At 35.7% G+C, this 24,968-nt stretch overlaps 2 protein-coding genes across 2 annotated transcripts; one reads left to right on the top strand and one right to left on the bottom strand.

Annotated features, from left to right (window-relative positions):
* The first annotated feature begins 6,281 nt into the window (after positions 1-6,281).
* Positions 6,282-7,292, top strand: LOC113354491. Its single transcript, XM_026597810.1, has 3 exons — positions 6,282-6,468; positions 6,563-6,621; positions 6,722-7,292. Exons 1-3 carry the CDS (start codon positions 6,458-6,460, stop codon positions 6,991-6,993), a joined length of 342 nt encoding a protein of 113 aa, XP_026453595.1. The 5' UTR covers positions 6,282-6,457; the 3' UTR covers positions 6,994-7,292.
* A 169-nt stretch (positions 7,293-7,461) lies between these two features.
* LOC113354490 ((S)-coclaurine N-methyltransferase-like) lies at positions 7,462-10,290 on the bottom strand. Its single transcript, XM_026597809.1, has 7 exons — positions 9,953-10,290; positions 9,052-9,160; positions 8,683-8,907; positions 8,341-8,440; positions 8,066-8,260; positions 7,856-7,914; positions 7,462-7,774 (listed from the first exon to the last, which is right to left on the bottom strand). The coding sequence occupies exons 1-7, from the start codon at positions 10,137-10,139 to the stop codon at positions 7,582-7,584; spliced, it is 1,068 nt and encodes a 355-aa protein (XP_026453594.1). The 5' UTR covers positions 10,140-10,290; the 3' UTR covers positions 7,462-7,581.
* Between the last annotated feature and the right edge of the window lie 14,678 nt (positions 10,291-24,968).

Below are 24,968 nucleotides of genomic sequence, written 5' to 3'. Positions count from 1 at the left end.
CACCGGGTAGCTTGATCGTTCCCTTTTTGCTGATGTAGCAACAACTTCCATCTCCGAACGTTACAGGTCCTGCTTCATAGTCAACAGATGAAACAAACCACGTAAGGTCTCCTGTCATGTGTCGACTGCATCCACTATCAAGAAACCATTGAAAAGGAGATGCAGATCTTAAAGCAAAGGCACCCATACTACTAGTACTTCTCGATTTAGAGTTTCCTGGTAGTGTTGTATCATCTTTTAAAGAATCATAGAGTTTTTTAGATTTCTTACAAAGATTACTTGCAACGTTAAGACTCTTTTGAGAAGACATACACGCTTGTTGTATATGATTGGATGGATCACAACATGAGATTATGCTTTGAAGGTACTCTGACTGGATCCTTGTCATATCAATTTTCTCAACATCTCGTCGTTGATTACTATTTGACTTGTGACATTTCTTGAGAGAGGAACAACTGAGTTTTTTCAAATTCTCAAAGGGAGTATTTATAGATATCAAATCCTTAAGAACTGCAATTTCTGCAACAAGATCATGGTTGACCCGGATTTGTTCATCCAACCCTTTTTGAAGAGACATCAGTTTGTCATACCTTTTCTTGCGGTTTTTTTTACACCTGGTGAAGCGTCAATTGAGACTTTACTGTCCATATAGTTAGATCGCCAAAAATACATACTTTTGAGGTCTTTAACGTGTTTGCCTGCTCTGATACCAATTGAAAAAGCGGGGGTCTAACAACACCACCCAATATTTCGCTCAACAATTTGTATGAACAAACTCCAATACACTTTTTAGGAGCATCAACTAGACAGTCAGACTCAATCAATAAAAAGATATATCAAAGAGTTTATATCTCTATCTCTCGATTTGATCTTTACTCAAGCAAATAGAAATCTGCGATTCTTTATCAAAGAGAGATAACTTGGAAGGTACCAAAGACCAATGTCCAAGGATCAATCAATATCAATCAGCAACCAAAGGTTGTATTTCCAATTGATGATCACGAACGCACAACCTGTATTATTTCAATCATATAAAATATAACGCGGAAAAAAAATAACACAAATACCAGAAATTTTGTTAACGAGGAAACCGCGAATGCAGAAAAACCCCGGGGCCTAGTCCAGATTGAATAAACACTGTATTAAGCCGCTACAGACACTAGCCTACTCCAAGCTAACTTCAGACTGGACTATAGTTGAACCCCAATCAGTCTCCCACCGATCCAAGGTACAGTTGTACTTCTATGCCTCTGATGCCAGCAGGATACTACGCACTTGATTCCCTTAGCTGATCTCACCCACAACCAAGAGTTTCTGCAACCAAAAATTACAGACTTGATAATAAACAGATCTGTCTCACACAAAAAAGTCTATCAAAGGATAAATATGTCTCCCACAGATAAACCCTAGGTTTTGTTCCGTCTTAAGATATAAAATCAAGGTGAACAAGAACCAATTGATAGTCCGGTCTTATATTCCCGAAGAACAACCTAGATTAATCAATCACCTCTCTACAATCCTTCCAGACTACACATGTGTTTTGTCAAGGAATCACAAACAGTTAGACGAAGATGTGTGTGACTTCTTTATCTTTCCTATCGGAGAACTCTCGAAATATCAAGACAATCAATTGATTGTACTCGTACGATAGAAGATGCAAGATTAGATCACACAACTACGATAAAAATAGTATCGGTCTGGCTTCACAATCCCAATGAAGTTCTTAAGCCGTTAACCTGGTTTTAGAGAAGAAAACCAATGGCTAAAGGACAATCGACTCTAGAAAGCGCACTAGTATCACACAGACGTGTGTGGATTAGTTTTGCTCACAGCTAGATTATATAGCCTTCAAATCAGGGTTTTTCCTTAGTTACAAAGCAATCCTTATTCACCGTTAGATGAAAACCTGATTTAGATTCAAGCTAATATTTCTCAACCGTTAGATCGAAAACATAGCTTTTCACACACACTTGTGCAAAAGTTTACTGGGTTTGCGAAAACCATGCCCAAACGTGTACGCGTATGTTGATTCAACATAGTAACCAAAAAGGTTACCCATATGAGCATTTCATATTAACCTTGTTCTTCTTCACCATAACTAGTCCAATTGACTCAAATGAACTAGTTAAAGAGTTGTTCAATTTCTATGATATCTTATGTGACTACACAAGACACAATTGAAACAAAGATGATCGATTCGATTGAATCGACTCATGAACTTTATAGCCACGGTTTGCATAAAGCATTCCTTAGTAATTTAAGTTTTATGTTCAGAGCACATCTTTAGATCATAACCTCTTAAGTTCACAAACAAGTTCGCGGACTTAAGTTAATCGGTTGAGTTTTCCAAACTCAGCAGAAATTCTCGGAAAGAGAACTTCCGCCAGTTCGCGGAGTGGGTTCGTGGACTTAGCACACAAACGAGTTTTGGAAAATCCAGCAGAAATTCTCGGTCAAGAACTTCCGACAGTTCGCGGACTGGGTTCGCGGACTTGGCAAGCCAATTCCACATTCCTCCCGATTTCTCTTGATCAACAAAGTTCGAAAACTTCGGCTCAAGGAATACATGGTTATGTAATCTAAACTCTCATTTCAATCATTGAGACATTCTTAGTGGACACTATGTAGCCGTTATTCACAAACCGATTCACGTCAGAGCAATTCTCAAAGTGATTGAAACTTTTCATGACTTTCTTCACTAGGTGAAGATAAACTTGATTAAAGCGAAACGCTTTACCAACACACGATTTCGAGAAAAGGATAAGCAATGAATGCTCAGCTCGAAATGTTAAATGTGTATGATCTAGTCTATATAGCATACGACTTTTGTCTCATAAGAAGTAGGAGATAAAATATATAGAATTTTGAGTGATAGATAAGTTCAAGTCTCCACATACCTTTTTGTTGATGAAGTTCCACGGTTCCTTGTATAGATCTTCGTCGTTGTATGATGAATCTCCATGAAGTCCTTGAGCTCAACTACACTTTTCTATCCTAGTCCGAGACTTAGCTATGTAGGATAGAAATAAAGACTCGTAGTTTTGATCACTAACATTGACAAACATGCTTGAGATAGCAACGCATGCGAGGTCGACCGAGCAATGCTCTAACAGAAGTGGATTCAGTGGTGGAACCACATAACACATAAGGTGCTAACTTTGGGTATCCTCATCTTATTTACTTGTTTTACTTGTTGGTTGTTCTCAATATATTGAGACAACTTAATCAAGGTAGTCAATATCGGTTGTACAGGCTGATATTACAGGTTTTTATCGGATATCGGAAAATACCTATACGATATCGAAAATATCGGCGATACAAAGACGAAATGATATTATCGGTTGTACAGGCCGATATAGAACGACATATCGGTTTTACTTGTACATCGATAATATCGGTTTCGTGAATAAATTTTTCATCAACATGCATCTAATCTTTACACATAAGTACAATGTCAATTGGAGAAGGTAAAAACCCTAATATATTTATAATATAAAATCAATGACTATATGGTAGGATATAAGATGTAAACCATATTTCGATTGCAAGGCAGATAAATATAAAAGATAAATATGAAGGATAATAAAAAAGATTTACCGGCATAATGGGACAACAATCACAACATTGGCTAATAAACCACCTTGTATTCTGGAAATTTCAGATATGTGTACGATTCTTATTATTTTTTATCATGGTTTTATAATTATTTAAAATTTTATATTAAATGATGTATCGCCTGTAACAACAGATATTATCATTTGTATAGGTGTATAGGACCCGACCGATACGATACTGATACGCGATATTAACTACCTTGAACTTAATTAACCAAACAAAAAGAATCCTAGTATTGGGCTTTTTAGGGTCATGAAATAGTAAATGAGGTTATCCCTTATTACATCATATTCCTAATGTCTATTATACCATTACCTAAATTTCATTATTCATATAAAATAAAAAAATCCTAAACCTATAATTTTCTCCTTCTCCTTATCATTTACAATCATGATGAAGATGATGATCATGATTTCATCATGATGAAGATCATAAAAAAATAAAAAACTAAATCTATTATCTTCTCCACATCCTTCTCTTCTCATTCATAAATTCTGAAAAAATGATGAGCATAATTTCATCATGATGAGGATGATGGTCATCAAGAAAGCCCAAAACTATTTTCTTCTCCTTCTCCTTATCATTCAAATATCATGATAAAGATGATGATCATCATAGAAAGAAAAAACTAAGAAAACCCACTATTTATTTTTGTTTTAAATGGTTAAAAAAGTCCAACTCGATGAATTTCGGCTAAAAAAAAACAGTTTCTGAAAGTATTTACGGCTGGGAGTTCTTAGATTCCCAACCGTGAATCAAGATTACGGCTGGGATAGTTTGTCGACCCAACCGAGAGTCCATGTTTCGACTTGGTTTTTCCAACCGAAAGTTTTTTCGATTTTGTTTTTGGTTTTCAGAACCAGTTACGGCTAGGTTTTCCCAGCTTTAACTGCACTTCGGCTTGGTTTTCAGCTGGGATAATTTGTCGACCCAACCGTACAACGAAAAACGGTTGGGAAATAATGGTGTTCCAAGCCGTATTTTTCGTTTACGGCGGGGAAATAAAGAACTCCTAGTCTTCATTTTTCTGATTATTTTTTATTTTAGAACCAGTTAAGGCTGGGTTTCCCAGCCGTAACATTGGTTTCGGCGGGGTTTTCCTAGCTGTCACAACAGTTTCTGCTAGATTTTCCAAGCCGAAAAATTCAAGTTATGGCTAGGATTTTTTCTACAATTTTTTGTAAGTATCAGAAACAGTTACGGCTAGGTTTTCCAAGCCGAAAATTCAAGTTTACGGATAGGTTTTCCAAGCCGAAAATTCAAGTTTACGGCTAGGTTATCCAAGCCGAAAATTCAAGTTTACGGCTGGGGAACCTAGCCGAAAGTAAGCATTTTCGGCGAGGAAAACCTAACCGAAATTAGACCTTTGTTTATATTTTTTTTATGTGATTATCAGAATAGCTTACGGCTAGGAAAATCTAGCCGTAAACACTCTTTTACGGTTGTGAGTTCTTACTTTCCCAACCATACATGTAGGTTCAGGGTTCACGGTTGAGAAACATGTACTTTCCCAATCGTAATACAGGGTTCACGGTTGGGAAAGTGTAAACTCCCAGCCGTTATACAGTTTCAAAAAAAAAATTTCCTCAAATTAATCGAATCAAATTTTTTAGTCAATCAAAAGTAAAAATAAACGGTGGGTTTTCTTACTTTTGATTTTTTCTATCATCTCTATATGCAATGGAAAAGATGAAGAAGAAGAGAGAAAGGAAAATAATAGATTTTGTTATTTTTATGGTCATCATCTTCATCACGATACAATGAAGAATCACGATTTGATGGAAAAGAAATAGAAGAGAGAAAGAAGAATTATAATTTAAGTTTTCTAATGATCACGATTTCATCATGATAAAATTATGATCATTATTTTCATCCTGATTTCATCAGGATGAAATGAAAAAGAAGTGAAAAAGGGGAAGTAAAGAAGAAGATGAGAAGATTAACTTTTTCGGCTGGGTGAAGCGTTTTTCCAAGGAATCGTAGTCAACCAAGTTTGACTTATGATTCTTTACTTAGTTCAAAGGATTCAATATCGAACCCGTGACATCCTGCGCACCACGAGTGGCTTTGAACCAAGGTTCCAACTTGATTTTCTTGATGTTTAATGGACTTTATTACTTTATATACGAACCAAAGACCAAAACTAGGAAAATAAATCAAACATTTAGTAATATTTTGTATGGTTCCACAATATTTATATGTATACGTTTATGGTTTAATAATGAACCATGAATCTTCGATTCACGATTTAACATACGCTTCGATTGCTAATTTCAAAAAACGATTTACGATTCGATTCACGATTTAAAAACCTTGAGAAAGGGTATGTTTGACCTTTACTATTGATTTGGTTTCCCCCTATCCATTTTAGGATGTTAGAACCCAAAAAAAACACCAAAAAACCTTTGACTTTAAAGCCCCGATAATAGGATTCAACAAAAAAGCATGCTTGGGTAGGAATTTTTGGATTCCAAATTCTCAGACACAATAGACAGCTACACAAAAGCATAATAATAATACAAAAACTGAAGCCGAGTTGAATTAAGATCGAGTCAGCAAATTTAAGGGAGCGGGTGCCTTGCATTCCATTTATTTATTTGTCTTGAACCAAGCTTAATTTCCATAAAATAAAAAGATTGAATTGTTCAAGTTGAATAAAGTTTACAATGGCGCCTGCTGAAGCTTCCTTCAGCATTAAAGACAAGTTGCAGCTAATTGATACTCCGTATAATATAATTGCAAGATAAAACCTTCTCTTGAGTTTTTCAAAATTTGCAAATTAATCTTGTTCTAAAGGGAAGAAAAGGAAAGAGATACATTGAGGAAGTCAACAAAAATCATCATGTCAGAAAGGTATGTAATACAATACGGATCATTTTCACAATTATCATTTTCCATATTCATGTATTGTTTGATTACCATAAAATTTGTTCATTATCTTGTTCAGCTTAAATTCTTTAACTGCTGGTATTGGCATGGGAGGAAGAACCACATACTCAGACAAAGGTAAACATGCCGAATTAAGCTGGTGCTGATGATATTGCCGTGCTTCTGTTTATTTTATTTTATTTTAAATCTTCCAACTGCGTTGTTATCATTTAAACAGATCTGAAGATAACTGAAGATATTCTGAAATCAGAAGATGAACTCCTTGCTCTATATTGGAAATGGATCTCTATTTACAGACGAAAAGATTACGATTTTGGGAACAAAAAATTCATAGATTTGGAGTTTGAGAAGATGTTCACAGAGAGGTTTGAGAAGTTTAAAGACACAGTCCGGATGATCCATACAGTTAACAACACAAAGGGTGCTGGCTGGACTGCCGGATTCAACCATATGGCAGATTTTACCGACAATGAGAAAAGATTTTACTGACAATGAGAAATTTTGAAGGGGGTGTACCGTGTAGGCGCTGATGCGGTAGGAGGATCTAAAAAATCACAAGTATTGTGGAGTTTCCGACTATTGTTCGGCATTTCCTGCAAGAACCTATGACTTCTGCAGTACCTTGGTTAGATCCGTTGCATTTTAATTCATTTGTGTTATGCATCTTTTAATTTTGGGTCTAGAATTTTATTGTTTTTCCGATGTATTGGTATGATCCTTGTGTCAGCTTCCATTTAAGAAACTCTTTGTAATTTTGAAATTATTTTATCAAAATAAAACGCACACAAAGTTTCATCCAAACGATGCGCGTTCAAAACCACCGAGTAACACTTTGAGTCAATGAACCTTGAGGCTACATCCTTGTCCGAAATAACCAAATTCGCGTCCAGGTCGAAATCCAAACTACCCGTTGACCGTTATTAGGTTCAATTTAAACAGGGCTTGGCAATGATGAAATGAGTGAGAACGGTAGAATGCAGTTTTATTTAGTCAAAACCAAAGAAAATAACTTTGGGAAATGTCTGAAAAAGATGAAATAAACAACATTTGAAAATAAGAGCATCCACATCTCTCAATCTATTTCTTCTTGAACAGAAAATGTGCAACCATCCACTCTTCTCCGTTATTATACCCGAAGAGTTCAGCAACTGAGATGAAAAACATCCGCCAATACACGGTCCATTTAACAGCCGAATCCTTCCCGTAAGTTGACTCCATAATTGGCTTTATAGTGCTTATGTTTTTGTCCATTCTTGTTAGCCACTCCTTGCTACAATTAACATACGATGATTTATATCTAGAGGGGAATGGTTTAAAAATGATTGTAAGAGTAGTACATGTTAACAGTTACCTCGTTTGTGCATAATGCTTCCCGTTTACAAGCCAATGGTTAACGATAGAAACATCATCCTGCATCACACACCTTAATTGAGACACAATGCATTCTTCATTTATTCCAATTCATAGAGCGAGGTAAACAAAATGGGAACTAAAATATTTTCCGATAAAGTAAAGACTAATATTGCAGCCATATACTATAGATTTTCAGCAATTTGATTACCTGAAAGTAGAGAAGTAGGTTAGCAGAAGGCATTGTCCCTCCAGTGAAAAAGTACCTAGTGATCCAGTCATCTTCACTTGTGTCCTCAAAGTGGTAAGCCAAAACTTTATGGCAGAAGTAGTGCACGAAAAGGAAACTGTCTTCTTTCATCCATCTGGATATCTTCTTAAGAATCTCTTTATAATTCTTCATATGCTATATATATTTTACAAGAGAACAAATCAGTCAATTTGACTCTTTCCATGAAACAAGAGGCGCCTTGATGAATTGTTTACCTCGAACATCCCTATTGATACAATTCGATCGTAAGAACCCTCCATTTCAAATGTGCTAATATCAGCTACAATGATCTCTACGTTCTGCAATTGCAGCTCTCTGTTCATGAAAACAAACTATTTTCTTAGACAAATGCCAAATATCACGCATGTAAAGATATGGATATAAGCAGATACAAAGAAAACGAGCCGGCTTGGTCATCAATTTCACAAGAAGACAGCAATTAAGTTTTAATGTGCGTGAATCAGGACACGACCCGATGAAGACATTTTTTTCTTTTTTCCAAAGTCGGATTCGATTCACACCTACGAGTAGACTCATTTTTGGAATTTGATGTGTACCTGCATTGCTCTTCTATATGTTCTTTTTGAGTCTTTGAATTGCAAATTCCTGTAATGTTGCAATTCTTGTACTTCTGCGCAATGTACAATGAAAATGAGCCCCATCCACACCCCACATCAAGAATGGTATGACCATCTCTTATCTTTCCTCTCTCGCAGTATAGCTCGAGAGATGCTTGTTCCGCGTCCTCCAACGTTGTAGTCTTATCATAAAAGTAACAACAGCTGCAAAATCGAATCAAGTTGTATTAACGTTTTAACAACAAACACATATCTAGGACTGCACTTAGATAGCACCTAGCTAGTTAGCTGCAAATTCTAATTCATAATATCACATGATTACATACTGAATTAAGCCGAAATAATCACCTGTATTTCATATATTTCCCGAGGACTAATTTGAAAAAAGATGTGGGCAGCTCATAATGTTGTTCTTTTGCTAAGTCCGTCTTGATTGCAATTGGCATTTCTTCAAGAGCTGTAATCATCAAACCATCGTCAGTATGATTCATCCATATTATTATCTAACACCTTGTTCGTTTCAATCTAACACCTTGTTCGTTTGAATCTGACACGTCGTGTGACTAGGTCCAAGTCAGATGCCACATCGTGTACTTTATTAATTTTTCTGGTTCTAACTCAAGCTCTGACTCGACCTATACGTCTAGCTCGGGAGTGTCTAACACTATGTTTGTTTACTCCTGACTCATCTGAGTCGTCTGGAATTGAGTCATCTGGATCTGAGTGAAATCACCTGACTCATCTGAATCTGACTCGATATGTTTGTTTTGAGTCAGATCTGACTCATTCGACTCAAAAAAATGTGAGTCAGTGATTTGGTCCCGTGAGTCAGGGGTATTATGTTACCTGACTCAAATGGGTCCGAGTCAGGGGTTATGTCTGAGTCATAGATCGAGTCAGATCTGACTCAAAATGCAAAAGACTCGGCCCGAGTCAGAGGTTGACTCAGATCCAGACGCCGAGTCAGCTGCAAACAAACAAGATGTAAGCCGAAGGTACCTAGTACCTGACTCGTTAGGCTCATATCTAACTAGATTCAAAAGTTTTATACAACTCACATTCAAATGAGTCGGAGGAGTCAGATTGAGACAAGCCAGTCCAGCTTAAAAAAGGATAACAAAATAACATGTAAATCAAATCAAAATCGGAGACAACAAAAGCATAACTGTTTATTATACTACAAAACCTAATTTGAAGACTAGCCGGATTCAGATCGAGAAAGCAAAGTGAAAAATGAGTGAGAACTTACATTGTGCAAATTTGATAAGATCAGACTGCTGAATATGAGAAGAAGCTTTATAACCCAAGCGAAGTCTATTAGCTAACATCAATCTAGTGAGTTTCCTTATGACAACATCCGGTAGTAGATTTTTTTCCAGTGAACTTAACATCATGCGTACTGTTGCACTGTATGCTACCAGAGTTAATGTCTCCATTTCTTCTCTTAATTACTATCACGTCAACAAGAAGAAGAAGATAATCAAATACAATGAAATGATAGAAATTGGAGAAGTTTCGGTCTCTGATAATATCTATCTTGGACACATGTAATTGTAATCATAGTCGTCCTTGGGTTACTTTTTTTCTTTCTTTTTTTCCTCTTTACTGTCTGTTAGGAAATATGGCCTTTTTGTGACAGCTTTTAATTTTCATATGCATGTGATTCATTGATCGTGGCATTTCAGGGGGACCCCAAAAAAATTTGGGGCGATTTTTTTATTCCCAACCCATATAGAAGGTTAAGGGATGTCCTAAAGGTTAGTAGAATACGTTAATGTCCTTCCGTAATCGGAAGTTATTTTTGAACCTCACAGAGACTACCGGTTAATATGAATTTGTGCTAAATGCCTATTTGGTTTCTATCATAATCGGTAGAAAAATGAACCTCACGAGACTACCGATTTTTAAAGTATAAAAATTCGAAAATTTTAGTTTTGCTCTATTGAAATTTGGGGCTACTATACAATCGGAAGAACAAGAACATTTCTAAACTATAAATTTTTTAAAGTATAAGAAACTCGAGAAAAATTTTGATTAATTGAAATTTGGGGCTACTATAAAAGTCGGTAGTAATGTTAACTACCGATTAAACCCTTTGACCAATAAAACCTATGTTAACCTAATTTCATTTCATTTATTTTCTTTTCAACTTCAACTCTTCTTATTCTCCTCTTCTCCTCCGATTGCAGAGAGGAAAATTTTATCCCTCGTTCAACTCTGCTTCAATACATCATTCCCGTTAATCGTCGAATCAAATTATCGTTGATTATTCTCTACAAAGATGTAAACAACCAAGGAACCCAAGAAAGCTCGAACGATAAACGTATACCGTGGTGAGGATCCAAAAATTGGACTGCATTCCCGTAATAAAGAGATTTTAACTGAAGAATGCGAAGAACACGAAGAAGATGGAGAAGATGAATTCCCTGATGTAGGTGTTTCTAATAGCCAAACTCTCAAGCAACTTCAAATGGCCCCGATTAGGTAAGATTCTACCATTTTTTTGGTTTCTATTGCTTCAATCCGACAAATCCACGATTATTTTTTTAGGGTTTTCGGTTATTACCCATAATTGATAATTTACTTATTGTTTTTAACATCTGATTGTGGTCGTGTTCTTCATTCCACAAGAACATTGGTCATATTCGGGTGATAAAGTTATAGGTTTTCTACTGATTATAGAACGTTGTTTTTTATTGAGCCAAAATTGACCATAATCGGAAGTTAAATGTGTTTTTGACTTCCGAATATACTAGATAATTAGGATTGATAGAGACGCAGTAATCGGTTGATATGTTTGGTTATTTGCTTCCGATTGTTTAGGCTCAACAACTTAAGAATTTTCTGGACTCAAAATGATGCATATTCGGTAGAAATTAATTTTGTATGGATTCCGCTTATTGCATATTCGGTAAGATAGACTCTCCTTTGGCTTTCGATTATATGCATTTGGACGATAATGTTGAAATATGTCTTCCGATTATGATAGATAGTTTAGGTTGTTTGTTTTTTTATTAACATATTCGGTAGAAAACACTTTTGTATAACTTCCGAATGTTGGTTCTTCGATAGAAAGAACTTTACTTTTGTTTCCGATTAGTTATATTCGGACGTTATTGTTAAACTCAAACTTCCGATTATGTATATTCGGAAATTATTTTTTAGATTAACTTTCATTTATTGATATTCTGACGGTAATGTTTAACTCAAACATCCGATTATGTATATTCGGGAATTTGGTTTTGGATTAACTTCCGCTTGAATATATTGTATAGTTTGTTAACATATTCTTACGAACCTATTGTATTTTATTATGTTTTTTAGGGATAGGCGAGGTAAGAAAGTCGAACATGCAATTGTCTCAGATAGTACAAGGAGAGTATGGCATAAGAACTTGACAGCTAGTGCAAGGAGAGCAAGGACTTCTAAAGAAAATTAAAGTTCTCAAGATGGAACACAACAAGGCACACAAGAAGGTGTTCAACCAACTTCTCCACAAGTTTAAGAAGGTGCTCAACCAACTGCTCCATAAGTTCAAGAAGGTATTCAACCAAGTGCTCTACAAGTTCAAGAAGGTGTTCAACCAACTTCTTCAGAAGTTCAAGAAGGTATTCAACCAAGTGCTCCACAAGTTCAACCAGAAGATAGAGTGCAAGAAGTAGGACAACCTAGCGGTACGCAAGAAGAATGAGAAGCTAGAAAGAAGAAATACGAAAGAAAGCAAAACACCTTGTCCCACAAGAGATTAAGGTGAGGGATATTCCAGAATGTGAAATCCTGGGGCTACCGCTAGATGGAGGAGAATTGTTCTTTGATAGGACTCATGGGACAAAGAAATATATAAAACCGAGGTAATAATCGTATCCATTTTATTAACGTATTGTCTTTTTCTTCGTAATAGTATTTAGGGTTATAGGTTTAGGTTATTCAAAAGATTTTTTAATTTTCCGTGTGTTTAAGTGTACCATAATTCTCCTTTATAGTCATCATTTCCATTGATTGGGTTTGTTTAGAGGCTCTCATTTGCTCAACAACTCCTGAGCTGTTTTGGGTCCACCAACAAAACTTCTTCAACCACCTAGGCTTGACTATCTTGAGAAGGCTCCGTAGAGACCTTTGGTCTCACTTGTCGTGCGGTTGGTCCACTTTGATCCTTTCTTGGACGACCTCTTTTCTTAAATTTCGGCTCATCTTCAAATTCGGTTTCCGAACGCTCGTGCCTAATATTTTTTATTAAACAAATGCTCTTTCAATTCTTTTCTTTGGACGGTCCTCGGCACTTTGGTGCTCGGCCTACCCGCCTCCTTTTGCTTAATAGGTTCGTCAACCTCCATTAAACAAGGGTGAAGTGCTTCCTCCAAATGGTGCATCAATATTTGTTTTTTGGCGCCATTTGATGTAGAATAACGCTCGGCTATTCATGCACACAATTCCGACTCCAAGAATGACGGACCATCAACTATGGGGTGCTTGGAGTGAAATTTAATTGCTCCCAAAATGGATGAATATCATTGATGTCAATCACTTCGACATACCTACCCATCTTATGACGACAAGGGAGTCCAATACCTATCATATCCTTGCAAACACAAACCGTATTATCATCATCATAAGATCTATAAAACTTCAATTGTTCCATCATGTGATTTATCGCCCATCTTGAAACTTTATCAACAACGCCCCTTATAAGCAATCTTTCGTTATCATGTTTCATAGGGAATCTATGTGCACTAAATTGCATACAACCCTTAATCTTTATGAGATCACGATTGGTGTATTCACGGATTGCTTCTTGGATCGACACAACTCCATTTTGACTATCGAGTAGTATTTTCTTTAATCGTCCATGAGACCCCTCCGTAATGCTTGTCGCCTCGTTCTTTAAGTTTCGATATACATATGTCCATGCAAACACAAACCTCTCCTTATGCAGTACCAACCATTGTGTTTTGGAATACTCAACGGGTTTTGCGTAGTTCGTGCCATATTCATCCATAAATTTCTTCAAGTTATCTTCATAAATTTCCTCAGTCATCGACCAAATGATCTAGTCCCATGCTTTCATGAACATTCTTCAAATTATTCCATCCTCCTTCCACTTTTCATCAAATAACATTTTCTCTTCCTCTCGTTCTTCCACGGTTAATTTACTAATGCGCTCATCCTCTTCATTCAACCTCTTGGTACCCTTCCTTGGTTTTTTAGATTGGAAATGATGATGGCAATTGGATTTGAGGTTTCATTGAATGTGCCACGTACATTGCAAGTCTCGGCCTTCCGGAAACACTACCTCTATTGCATTCATTAAAGTTTGATCGTTATCCGTTATAATAACCCTTGGAAAATTATCGTCGTTATAAATGGACCTCAACGTCTCCAACATCCAAATGAAAGTCACATTGTTCTCATGATCCATTAAACCCCATGCAATCGTAAACGTGTTTTTGTCCGAAGTGTGGCAAGAAATGTTCAACAACGACATGTTATTTTTTTTTTTGTCTTATAGGTAGCATCTATCAAAAAAATTTGATGAAAGCATTGAGCCAATTGGACCATTTCGAGATGTGCCAAGAAAATACGAACTACTTTACCATCCTTTTCTTCCGTTCTCAACATGTAGTCGTGTAACTCAGCGAACCACTCTGATTGTTACATGACCGTTCTACCATCCAATTACGTCCTTTTGATCGTAGTTAGAGCCGACTTAATTGATGACAAAGAAGAAAATTTGTTGGGGTCGTACGCCTTTATTTTACTTAAGATCGCACTCGCTTTTTGGATCCGCATACACCTCACTGTCTCCATTTCATATGGTTTTATCTTGGAAACCATTACATGTCCAATAAGATTTACCGGATCATCGTGGTTGTGACAACCATTAGCAACTTTAGAAATTTTCCACTATTTACTTTCCCTACCATCGGGCTTATAGAAGACAATCTTAAATGGGTATCCAATCTTCTTTGTATGGCTTCGGTGTTTCCTCTTCGTTTTCCTTATGTACTTATGGTTTTTTTCCCTCGTGACTCTTTTTCTCTCTACCTCGCTCATAAATCATTTCAAAACGAATGTCCTTCACACAATTTTTCTGAACTACCACGCACATCTTCTCTTTTGCCTTGTTCATAAACCATTCCTTTGCCTCCGCCTTACTTCCAAATGTCTAAATGCGCATATAACAAAACAAAACTCATAAGAATAAGCATCTAACATGCATTATTTGAAAAATAAAAGATAATTCATGAGCATAAAAAATTGTTTGCATGGTGTACGGAAGTATCAGGCATCAAATAATAATCGTCATCAACCGCTACAATAGCCTACGACTGATAACAACAAGTTAGGCAATATTAATCGACAGCACGATATAGAACGTTTATCACCGATTATACTATAATCGGTAACCATATACGACACAATACATTCTAGGGTAATCGATATTAATATACGACCCTAGACTACCAATTTATTATTCCTTTCGGCTCCTGTATAAATATAAATTGCATAATCAGAGGTATTTTTCATTCCCCGACTCCTGCTTGCGATCAATCGGTAGAAAAATGTGAATAAGGTAGAAGCGATTATAGGTTGTCAAATTCGAAATTTTTAAGTTAAATATTTTCAAGGGCGACAACCATAATCGGAGGATAGACGAATTCATAAACTCATATTATGAAATATGAAGAATTACAAATTTTTCATTTTTGGAGATATTTGTTTTTAGGGCGACTACCACAATCGGAGGATAAATACATTCATAAACAACTGATTATGAAATATGAATAATCATAAATTTCTCATTTTTGGAGAAATTTGTTTTTGGGGCGACTACCATAATCGGAGGTTAATGTTTTTCTACTAGTCTACCGATTGTAAAAGATTAAACAAACAAAGTATCATAAGTTTGAAGAAATTCGTATTTGGGGCGACTTTGAAAATCGGTTGTAAAGTAAACTACTGAATATGAAAAAATAAAACTTTCAATTTGGGGATTTTTAATAATCGGTAGTGTTAGAGCATTGTTCGGTCGAACTCGCATGCGTTGCTATCTCAAGCATGTTTGCCAATTTTAGTGATCAAAACTATAAGTCTTGATTTCTAGTCTACTATAGCTAAGGTCTCGGACTAGGATAGAAAGTGTAGTTGAGCTCAAGAACTACATGATAATCATCATACAAGACGAAGGAGAACTCAAGGAACCGATAGATCTTCATCGACTAAAAGGTATGTGGATACTTGAACTTATCTATCACTCAAAAGTATATTTATCTCATATCTTGAGACAAAAGTCGTTTTGCTATATAGACTTAGATTATACACATTTGCTATTTCGAGCCGAGTTTATCTCGCCTATATATTTCTTGAAATATGTGTTGGTAAGCTTTCGCTTTAGCCAAGTTCATCTTTACCTAGTGACGAAACTCATGAAAAGTTTCAATCACTTTGAAAATTGCTTACTTTGACGAAAAATAGTTTGTGAATAACAACTATAGAATATCAATGTAATCTAAGAATGTTTCAATGATTGAAATGAGAGTTTAGATAATATAACCATTGGAGGATGTAAGCATTTTGTGGAAATACATATATGTATAAGTCCTTATTCCTTGAACCGAAGTTTGCGAACTTTGTTGATCAAGAGAACCGGAATGGTGGCGTGAGCCAAGTCCGCGAACTGGCGGAAGTTCTCGACTCGAGAAATCCTGCTGGAGTTTGTGAACTCCGTCCGGGAACTTAAGTCCGCGAACCCCGTCCACGAACTTGAGTAGGTTATATCTAAAAACGATGTTTGTGAACTTATTCTTATATAAACTAAGGAATGCAAATTGCAAACCGTGGCTATATTGTTCATGAACCGATTCGAGTGAATCAAATCGTTTTGCTTCAATTGTGTCTTGTGTAGTTACTTAAGATTTCCTTGCAATTGAACAACTCTCTAACTAGTTCATTTGAGTCACTTGAACTAGTTATGGTGAAGAAGAATATGGTTGATATGAAAGTGATCATATGGCTAACCATTTGGTTGAATATTGTTGAACCAACAAATATACAAGTTTGGGTGCGGTTACACAAGCCTAGAATCGTGCATTTCATTTGTGTATAACAAGCTAGTTTTCGATCTAAATGTTTAAAGATATTAGCTTGAATCTAATCATGTTTTCATCTAACAGTGAATATTGAATTCTTTGTTACCAAGCAACATTGATTGCAAACCCTGATTTGAAAGACTATATAAGGGAGAACTCTAGGAACTAGGAACCTAATCCCCACACCTTCTGTGTGATACTAGTTGTGCTAAGCTAGAGTCGATTCTCTTTTAACCTTTGGTTTCTTCTAAACCAGGTTAACGACTTAAAGTCTTCATTGGGATTGTAAAGCCTGACTGATACTACTTTCTTGTAGTTGTGTGATGTGATCTTGTTGTTTCTATCGTACGAGTACAATTGTAATAATTGGCTTGAGATTGATATCTCTGATAGGCAAGATATAAAAGAAACTACAAACACTTTGTCTCATCATTTGTGATTCCGCAATATCTTTTTTCGCTGCGTCGATTAAGATTATTGTGAGGTGATTGATAATACTAGGCTGTTCTTCGGGAATATAAGTCTGGTTTATCAATTGGTTCCTGTTCACCTTGATTTATCAAAACACGGTACAAAAATCATAGGTATATTCGTGGGAGACGGATTTATCTATTACCGTAGACTTTTCTATGTGATACATATTTGTTTATTAAAGTCTTCGACTTTGCGTCGTAGCAACTCTTAGTTGTGGGTGAGATCAGCTAAGGAAATCAAGTACGTAGCATCCTGCTGGGATCAGAGACGTATGAGCATAATTGTACCTTGGATCAGCGTGAGATTGAATGGGGTTCAACTACAGTCCAGACCGAAGTTAATTTGGAGTAGGCTAGTGTCTGTAGCGGCTTAATACAGTGTGTGTTCAATCTGGACTAGGTTCCGGGGTTTTTATGCATTTGCGGTTTCCTCGTTAACAAAATTCTGGTGTCTGTGTTATTTCTTTTCCGCATTATATTTTGTTATATAATTGAAATATCACAGGTTATGCGTTGTTCAATCAATTAGAATATCTGACCTATTGGTTGTTGATTTAAATTGATTGACACTTGGATATTGGTCTTCGGTACCATACAAGTTATCTCTATATTATGTGATAAAGACTCACAGATATCTATTTGCTTGAGTATATATCAAATCGAGAGATTGAGATATAAACTCTTTGATATGCTTTTTATCTAGATTGAGTCTGATTGTCTAGTTGATTCTCTAGAAAGTATATTAGAGTTTTTCCATACAGATTGCTAAGAGAAATATTGGGAGTGGTTGTTGTACCCCCGTTTTTTCAATTGGTATCATAGAAGGAAAACACGTTTAAGACCCTACAAGTCTGTGTTTGTAGCGATCTGACTCTATGGATAAGAGTATTATCTCTGATAAACGCGTCACCAGAAATAAGGGCCCTGTCTTGTCTAATTCTATTAAAGAGAAAGATTCTTCAATCTCGAATATAGACGAACCTTGTGTTCAAACAAGACAGACAGGCCCCGACATGAGTATATCCGATTACCCTTCAAAAGAGTCTATCTCTCTAAATGAACGGGAAACAGCTGAAGAGAGTGTCTTGATTCTAAATCTTGCTAGGATCCAAGCTGATAGATTTAATCGGTTAAAACACCATGTCGATGTTCTGCTTGGTGTAATAAGGGACTGCAATTTCAAAGAAAATACTGAAGATCACTCTTCACGTATGGTTCTTGAGGCAAGCCTCAAAAAGGATGCTTTGGAAATAGAACATCGCTTGAGTAAACTCTCTATTCAAGGATGCTCTAAGCAGTCTAATATACCAAGCACTTCTGCTACGCCTGAAAACGTTCCAGCTCCAGAAGTAAAATCGGAATCCCTTCCTATCAAAAAGAATGTGTCTGAATTTCCCATTGATCAAGGATGTTCCACATCACATGGAAGGAAGAAATATCCTAACGAGGTTGTTAAGACTACTTTGTCTAATCACTCTTGCCATCAGAAAGTATGCCTCTTTTGCGATGCAAAAGGCTGTACTAAAAAAAACAGAAACTCTAGGTTGAGTAAAACCTCCTTGGTTCAACTTCAACACACCTTAGACTTAATTCTAAAAGGTGTAACTGACATTCCTATATCTAAACCAGTTGGTTTTCGTACTTACCTTGTGTATATTACCAGGAAGGTTAGTTCAATGAGTTCCTCAAATGTCCTGAAGCATAATAGAAGTCTTAACGAGAATCTCCTAAGGAAAGATCAAGTCGTTTCCTCTGGAAACAACATTACCCTTGATGTGAACAAAATTCCAAGAGAAATAAGAAAAATTGATGATATAAGAAATAACCTGATGGAGATAATTGAAGGATATAAAGAAATTATCGACAGGTTGTCATCCTCCTCAAGTCAAAATTCTTCTGGTAAGAACTCTAACTATGTCTCGTATTTTGATGAAAGTAAGTTTTATGATAATTTCTCACATAAAAAAGGGATCTCTCTCTAGATTCAGAAGGAAAAAGAGACTCGATCATAAACACAGTTCTTTTAATGAGCTCAGAGCTCATACTTGTGCTAATTAATCACAAGGGTTAAGAACTTGCTCATAAAAATCTTGTTGATCATGATGTGTAAAAATCAGGTATACTGTGGCATTTTGGTGTTCTGCTTAGTTGAGCTATCCTCTTATCGTTTATAGCTAAACTAGTGTCTGCAGACAATAATCCCTAAGTAGTTTTTGTGGTGTATATTATCATTTCTCTCTTTTTATGCAATTCTTATTGCAACTTTGTGGGATGCTATACTTGTGCTCTAAATTACTGAAATTATGAAATTTATTGAGCCACTTATGAATTTTCTTGTAACAAAAGTTTTTGTTGTTTTATTCTTTAAGGGCCATATTGTATTCGTATGTGTACATGGGTTACCATCACGAGTCAACAGTTTGTAAACCCTAAAGGTCTTATTCCCTAAGAAACCATATAAATATCAAACCTCTGAGTCATGCTCACGTAATCTAGGTTATTTTTGTTTATCAATAATGTCGTCCTCTTCATGAGCTTGTGATTTTGTAAAAGGCTTTCTTGATAAAGGTATTGGTTTCGAGTCTAAAGGGAGGAAGAAAAGAACCCTAGTAGAAGATGATCATCCTAATGCCTCATGTTATGATGCATATACTCATGAGGATGTTGATAAGGAGGAAATGGTTTCTGCTGAAGTGGTCCATGACTTTCTTAAGTATTTTGAGGAAGCAAAACTGCAGCTTGTTGATACTCTGGAAAGTCTTGATGTGTTGAAAACTGAGTTGAAAAAGGTTTCATCTGACCTTGATCTCATAAAATCTCACATCAGTGATCTTCACAAAGAGAATCTCTTCTCTGAAGATGCAATGGATGCTGCTAATCACAAGATCAAAGACGCCAAGACTCGTGAGGATCTTGAATCGTCTATTTGACCTTAGTTCGTGTTCAGCCATGGGATTGGAGTCTTCTTTTGTTTTTAGCTTGTTTATCTTGCCTAGTAAATCTTCTATTTTTATTGTTTTATTTAGAAGAATAACTAGAGTTTGGAATAGCCATTATTGTGATTACACATAGCTATGTCCAACGTTTTCATCTTCATGTTTTTAGATTTATTGGTTTAAACTCTAATTTTTTGGAAGATGATTTTTGAAGTATTAATCTTTATGGTTTTATATGTTGCAATATTGTTATGGGATATGTGTGTTTGCGTCCGTGAACTATGATTGTCCCATACCTTGTCAAAAGTAAAGTATTTTGGATGTCGATATACATGTATTGATAAAAGAATGAATAGGCTTTTGACAAATACAAAAGTTAAGCCTATTACGTCAATTATTTATGGAAGATAGGTTAAAATCTTTTGTTTTGCAAGGATTATGTCTATTGAATATCGTTATGCGAATAGTGATAGAAAATAGAATGAATCCTTGTGTATTCCGCAGTATTGATCTTCCCTGATCCATATTTTATGTATTACTGTGAGTCTCCATAAAGTGTCTTATGTTGAGCACTAAACGGACAAGTTGATTATTTTTATGATTAGCTTAGTTGTTGTTCCGCGAGATACTTTATGTCGAGCATATTCAACTAAATTACTCATCTTGTTTGATTATTTAGTTGTTGCTCCGTAAGTTTTCTTATGATGAGCGTGACCAATTAAATTGATTACTTTTGTGATTAGTTTAGTTGTGTATTTCGATTAGATTAATTATGGGTTCTCTTGTGATTAATCTAATTGTATATTTTTGAGTCTCCATTAGTTCACTTATCTTGAGCATTTTTCAACTGAATTAATCATGGGTTCTCTTGTGGTTAATTTAATTGAGTATTTTGGATTCAAATTCATACTTGTATATGTGATTTGTTATGTCCAAAGAAATCCTTTTTTTCTTTCGAAATTAAGGTCGCTCTTGTTGTTCTTTCGGGAATGACATTTTATGGGGGAGAGTTCTTAATTGAACTTGTGCTTAATTTCCAAATCTTTGTGGGGAGTGCGGCTATGGAATATTAGAGGGGTTATCTTGTACCTTTATAGACTCCTTGATGAATGCATTTAGCTTCGTCTTTATGATTGCATCTAAATATGATGATATGTGTTTCTTTCTTTTGGTCATGAAATGTGTCTTTCGGAAATTTCATTAGGATCCCATTCTTGTACCTTTGCCAATTTTATTGATAAAAAGGGGGAGAATTAATATGTAGTTCATACTACAAATACATATGGTTTTCGGATCATTATGTAAGGGGGAGTGGTTTCCATGTGAGATGGAGTATTGACTAAGGGGGAGTGATACATATCACCATAGTATTGTTGTTGAAGTTGTGATACAATTGAACTTTGATGTTGTGTAATGATATTATGACACTGTATAACAATGATTGAGAACTCTTGTTTTCTTGTTGTTATAGCTACGGCTTTTCAAGAACGATGATGCTGAACTTACAACCTTTGGGATCATTGGAGTACTTGGAAGTGACCAAGATTTCAAGTAATATTGAAGATTAGGTATGTGGAATAGGAGCTCCAAAAGTTAATTTATTTATTTTTTGTATTTCATATGTATTGATAGTTTTGTCACTAAAATTGACAAAAGGGGAGATTGTTAGAGCATTGATCGGTCGTACTCGCATGCGTTGCTATCTCAAGCATGTTTGACAATTTTAGTGATCAAAACTATAAGTCTTGATTTCTAGTCTACTATAGCTAAGGTCTCGGACTACGATAGAAAGTGTAGTTGAGCTCAAGAACTCCATGGTAATCATCATACAAAACGAAGGACTACTCAAGGAACCGGTTGATCTTCATCGACTAAAAGGTATGTGGAGACTTGAACTTATCTATCACTCAAAAGTATATTTATCTCCTATCTTGAGAAAAAATTCGTTTTTCTATATAGACTTAGATTATACACATTTGCTATTTCGAGCCGAGTTTATCTCGCTTATCTATTTATCGAAATATGTGTTGGTAATCTTTCGCTTTAGCCAAGTTCACCTTTACCTAGTGACGAAAGTCATGACAAGTTTCAATCACTTTGAAAATTGCTTACTTTGATGAAAAATAGTTTGTGAATAACAAGTATAGAATATCAACGTCCTCTAAGAATGTTTCAATGATTGAAATGAGAGTTTAGATAATATAACCATTGGAGGATATAAGCATTGTTGTGGAAACACATATATGTATAAGTTCTTATTCCTTGAACCGAAGTTTGCGAACTTTGTTGATCAAGAGAACCGGAATGATGGCGTGAGCCAAGTCCGCGAACTGGCGGAAGTTCTCGACTCGAGAAATTCTGCTGGAGTTTATGAACTCCGTCCGGGAACTTAAGTCCGCGAACCCAGTCCGCGAGCTTGAGTAGGTTATATCTAAAAACGATGTTTGTGAACTTATTCTTATCTAAACTAAGGAATGCAAATTGCAAACCGTGGCTATATTTCATGAATCGATTCGAGTGAATCAAATCATTTTTTCTTCAATTGTGTCTTGTGTAGTTACATAAGATTTCCTTGCAATTGAACAACTCTCTAACTAGTTCATTTGAGTCACTTGAACTAGTTATCGTGAAGAAGAATATGGTTGATATGAAAGTGATCATATGGCTAACCATTTGGTGTACTATTGTTTAACCAACAAATGTACAAGTTTGGGTACGGTTACACAAGCCTAGAAACGTGCATTTCATTTGTGTATAACAAGCTAGTTTTCGATCTAACAGTTGAAAGATATTAGCTTGAATCTAATCAGGTTTTCATCTAACAGTGAATATTGAATGCTTTGTTACCAAGCTAACATTGATTGCAAACCCTGATTTGACAGACTATATAAGGGAGAACTCTAGCAACCGGGAAACCTAATCCCCACACCTTTTGTGTGATACTAGTTGTGCTAAGCTAGAGTCGATTCTCCTTTAACCTTTGGTTTCTTCTTCTAAACCAGGTTAACGACTTAAAGACTTCATTGGGATTGTGAAGCCAGACCAATAGTACTTTATTGTAGTTGTGTGATTTGATCTTGTTGTTTCTATCGTACGAGTACAATTGTAATAAATGGCTTGAGATTGATATCTCCGATAGGAAAGATATAAAAGAAATCATAAACATTTCGTATCATCGTTTGTGATTCCGCAATATCTTTTTTCGCAGCGTCGATTAAGATTACTGTGAGGTGATTGATAATACTAGGATATTCTTCGGGAATATAAGTTCGGTTTATCAATTGGTTCCTATTCACCTTGATTTAACAAAAGACAGAACAAAACTCATAGGTATATTCATGGGAGACGGATTTATCTATTACCGTAGACTTTTCTGTCTGATACATATTTGTTTATTAAAGTCTTCGACTTTGGGTCGTAACAACTCTTAGTTGTGGGTGAGATCAGCTAAGGGAATTAAGTATGTAGCATCCTGCTGGGATCAGAGACGGAGGAGCATAACTGTACCTTGGATTAGTGTGAGATTAATTGGGGTTCAACTACAGTCCATACCGAAGTTAATTTGGAGTAGCTAGTGTCTGTAGCGGCTTAATACAGTGTGTGTTCAATCTGGACTAGGTCCTGGGGTTTTTCTGCATTTGTGGTTTCCTCGTTAACAATATTCTGGTGTTTGTGTTATTTCTTTTCCGCATTATATTTTGTTATATAATTGAAATATCACAGGTTGTGCGTTGTTCAATCAATTAGAATATCCGACCTATTGGTTATTGATTTAAATTGATTGACACTTGGATATTGGTCTTTGATACCATCCCAGTTATCTCTCTAGTATTTGATAAAGACTCGCAAATTTTTATTTGCTTGAGTATATATCAAATCGAGAGATTGAGATATAAACTCTTTGATATACTTTTTATCTAGATTGAGTCTGACTGTCTAGTTGATTCTCTAGAAAGTATAATGGAGTTTGTCCATACAGATTGCTAAGCGAAATATTGGGTGTGGTTGTTGTACCCCCGCTTTTTCAGATAGTTTTATATTACACAAAAGTACCGATTGTAGATATTTTGGATGCAGTTTCTTGAAATCGGTAGATATGGTACTCCATTATCTACCGATTATGAGTCGTTCATGACATTCAATGCATGCAAAAATCGAATTTTCTCATTTAGAAACACACACAAAGGCACATAACATGGGTATTAGATTTTTTTAACACAATACTTGTATGTTTGATGCATCATTAGCTTCGATCTTGGGAGATTCTCCGTTTTCTTCCATGAAAGCGTCGTCTAGGGTATCATCTCCACAAAATTTTGGATCATTCAATATATACCCCAAATCATCTTCTCTAAACGGTAATGAACCTTCAACATTAACTTCTTTACGTTCTTCTTCATGCCCATCCATGTTTATGGAAGTGTTAAGAAAAAATGGCTTTTTCCAGCTACTTCTTCTTTTTCTTCTTCTTATTCTCTCCCAAAAATCGGAAGTTTAAACTTACTAACTCGGAAGTTAAGAAAAGTCTATTGATCTACGAGTTTTGTTCCGTCTTTTGATAAATCAAGGTGAACAGGAACCAATTGATATACCGGACTTATATTCCCGAAGAACAGCCTAGAAATATCAGTCACCTTACAATAATCTTAATCATATAGTAGCGAAACAAGATATAGTAGAATCACAAACGATGAGACGAAGATGTTTGTGACTACTTTTTATCTTGCCTATCGGAGAATAAATTTCAAGAAAATCTTAGAGAAGATAGT

This window comes from Papaver somniferum, chromosome 2, assembly GCF_003573695.1.
Source record: "Papaver somniferum cultivar HN1 chromosome 2, ASM357369v1, whole genome shotgun sequence".
Lineage (NCBI taxonomy): Eukaryota > Viridiplantae > Streptophyta > Magnoliopsida > Ranunculales > Papaveraceae > Papaver > Papaver somniferum.
Note: the sequence above shows the minus strand (reverse complement) of the source record. Positions and strands in the feature narration are given on the sequence as shown.

Coding starts and splice junctions, on each gene's coding strand:
- LOC113354491 (XM_026597810.1), top strand. Junction 6,622..6,721: donor AACCACATACTCAGACAAAG/GTAAACATGCCG, acceptor TCATTTAAACAG/ATCTGAAGATAACTGAAGAT.
- LOC113354490 (XM_026597809.1), bottom strand. CDS start 10,139: ATGGAGACATTAACTCTGGTAGCATACAGTGCAACAGTACGCATGATG. Junction 8,908..9,051: donor GGGAAATATATGAAATACAG/GTGATTATTTCG, acceptor TCGATTTTGCAG/CTGTTGTTACTTTTATGATA. Junction 7,915..8,065: donor ACCTACTTCTCTACTTTCAG/GTAATCAAATTG, acceptor TGTGTGATGCAG/GATGATGTTTCTATCGTTAA.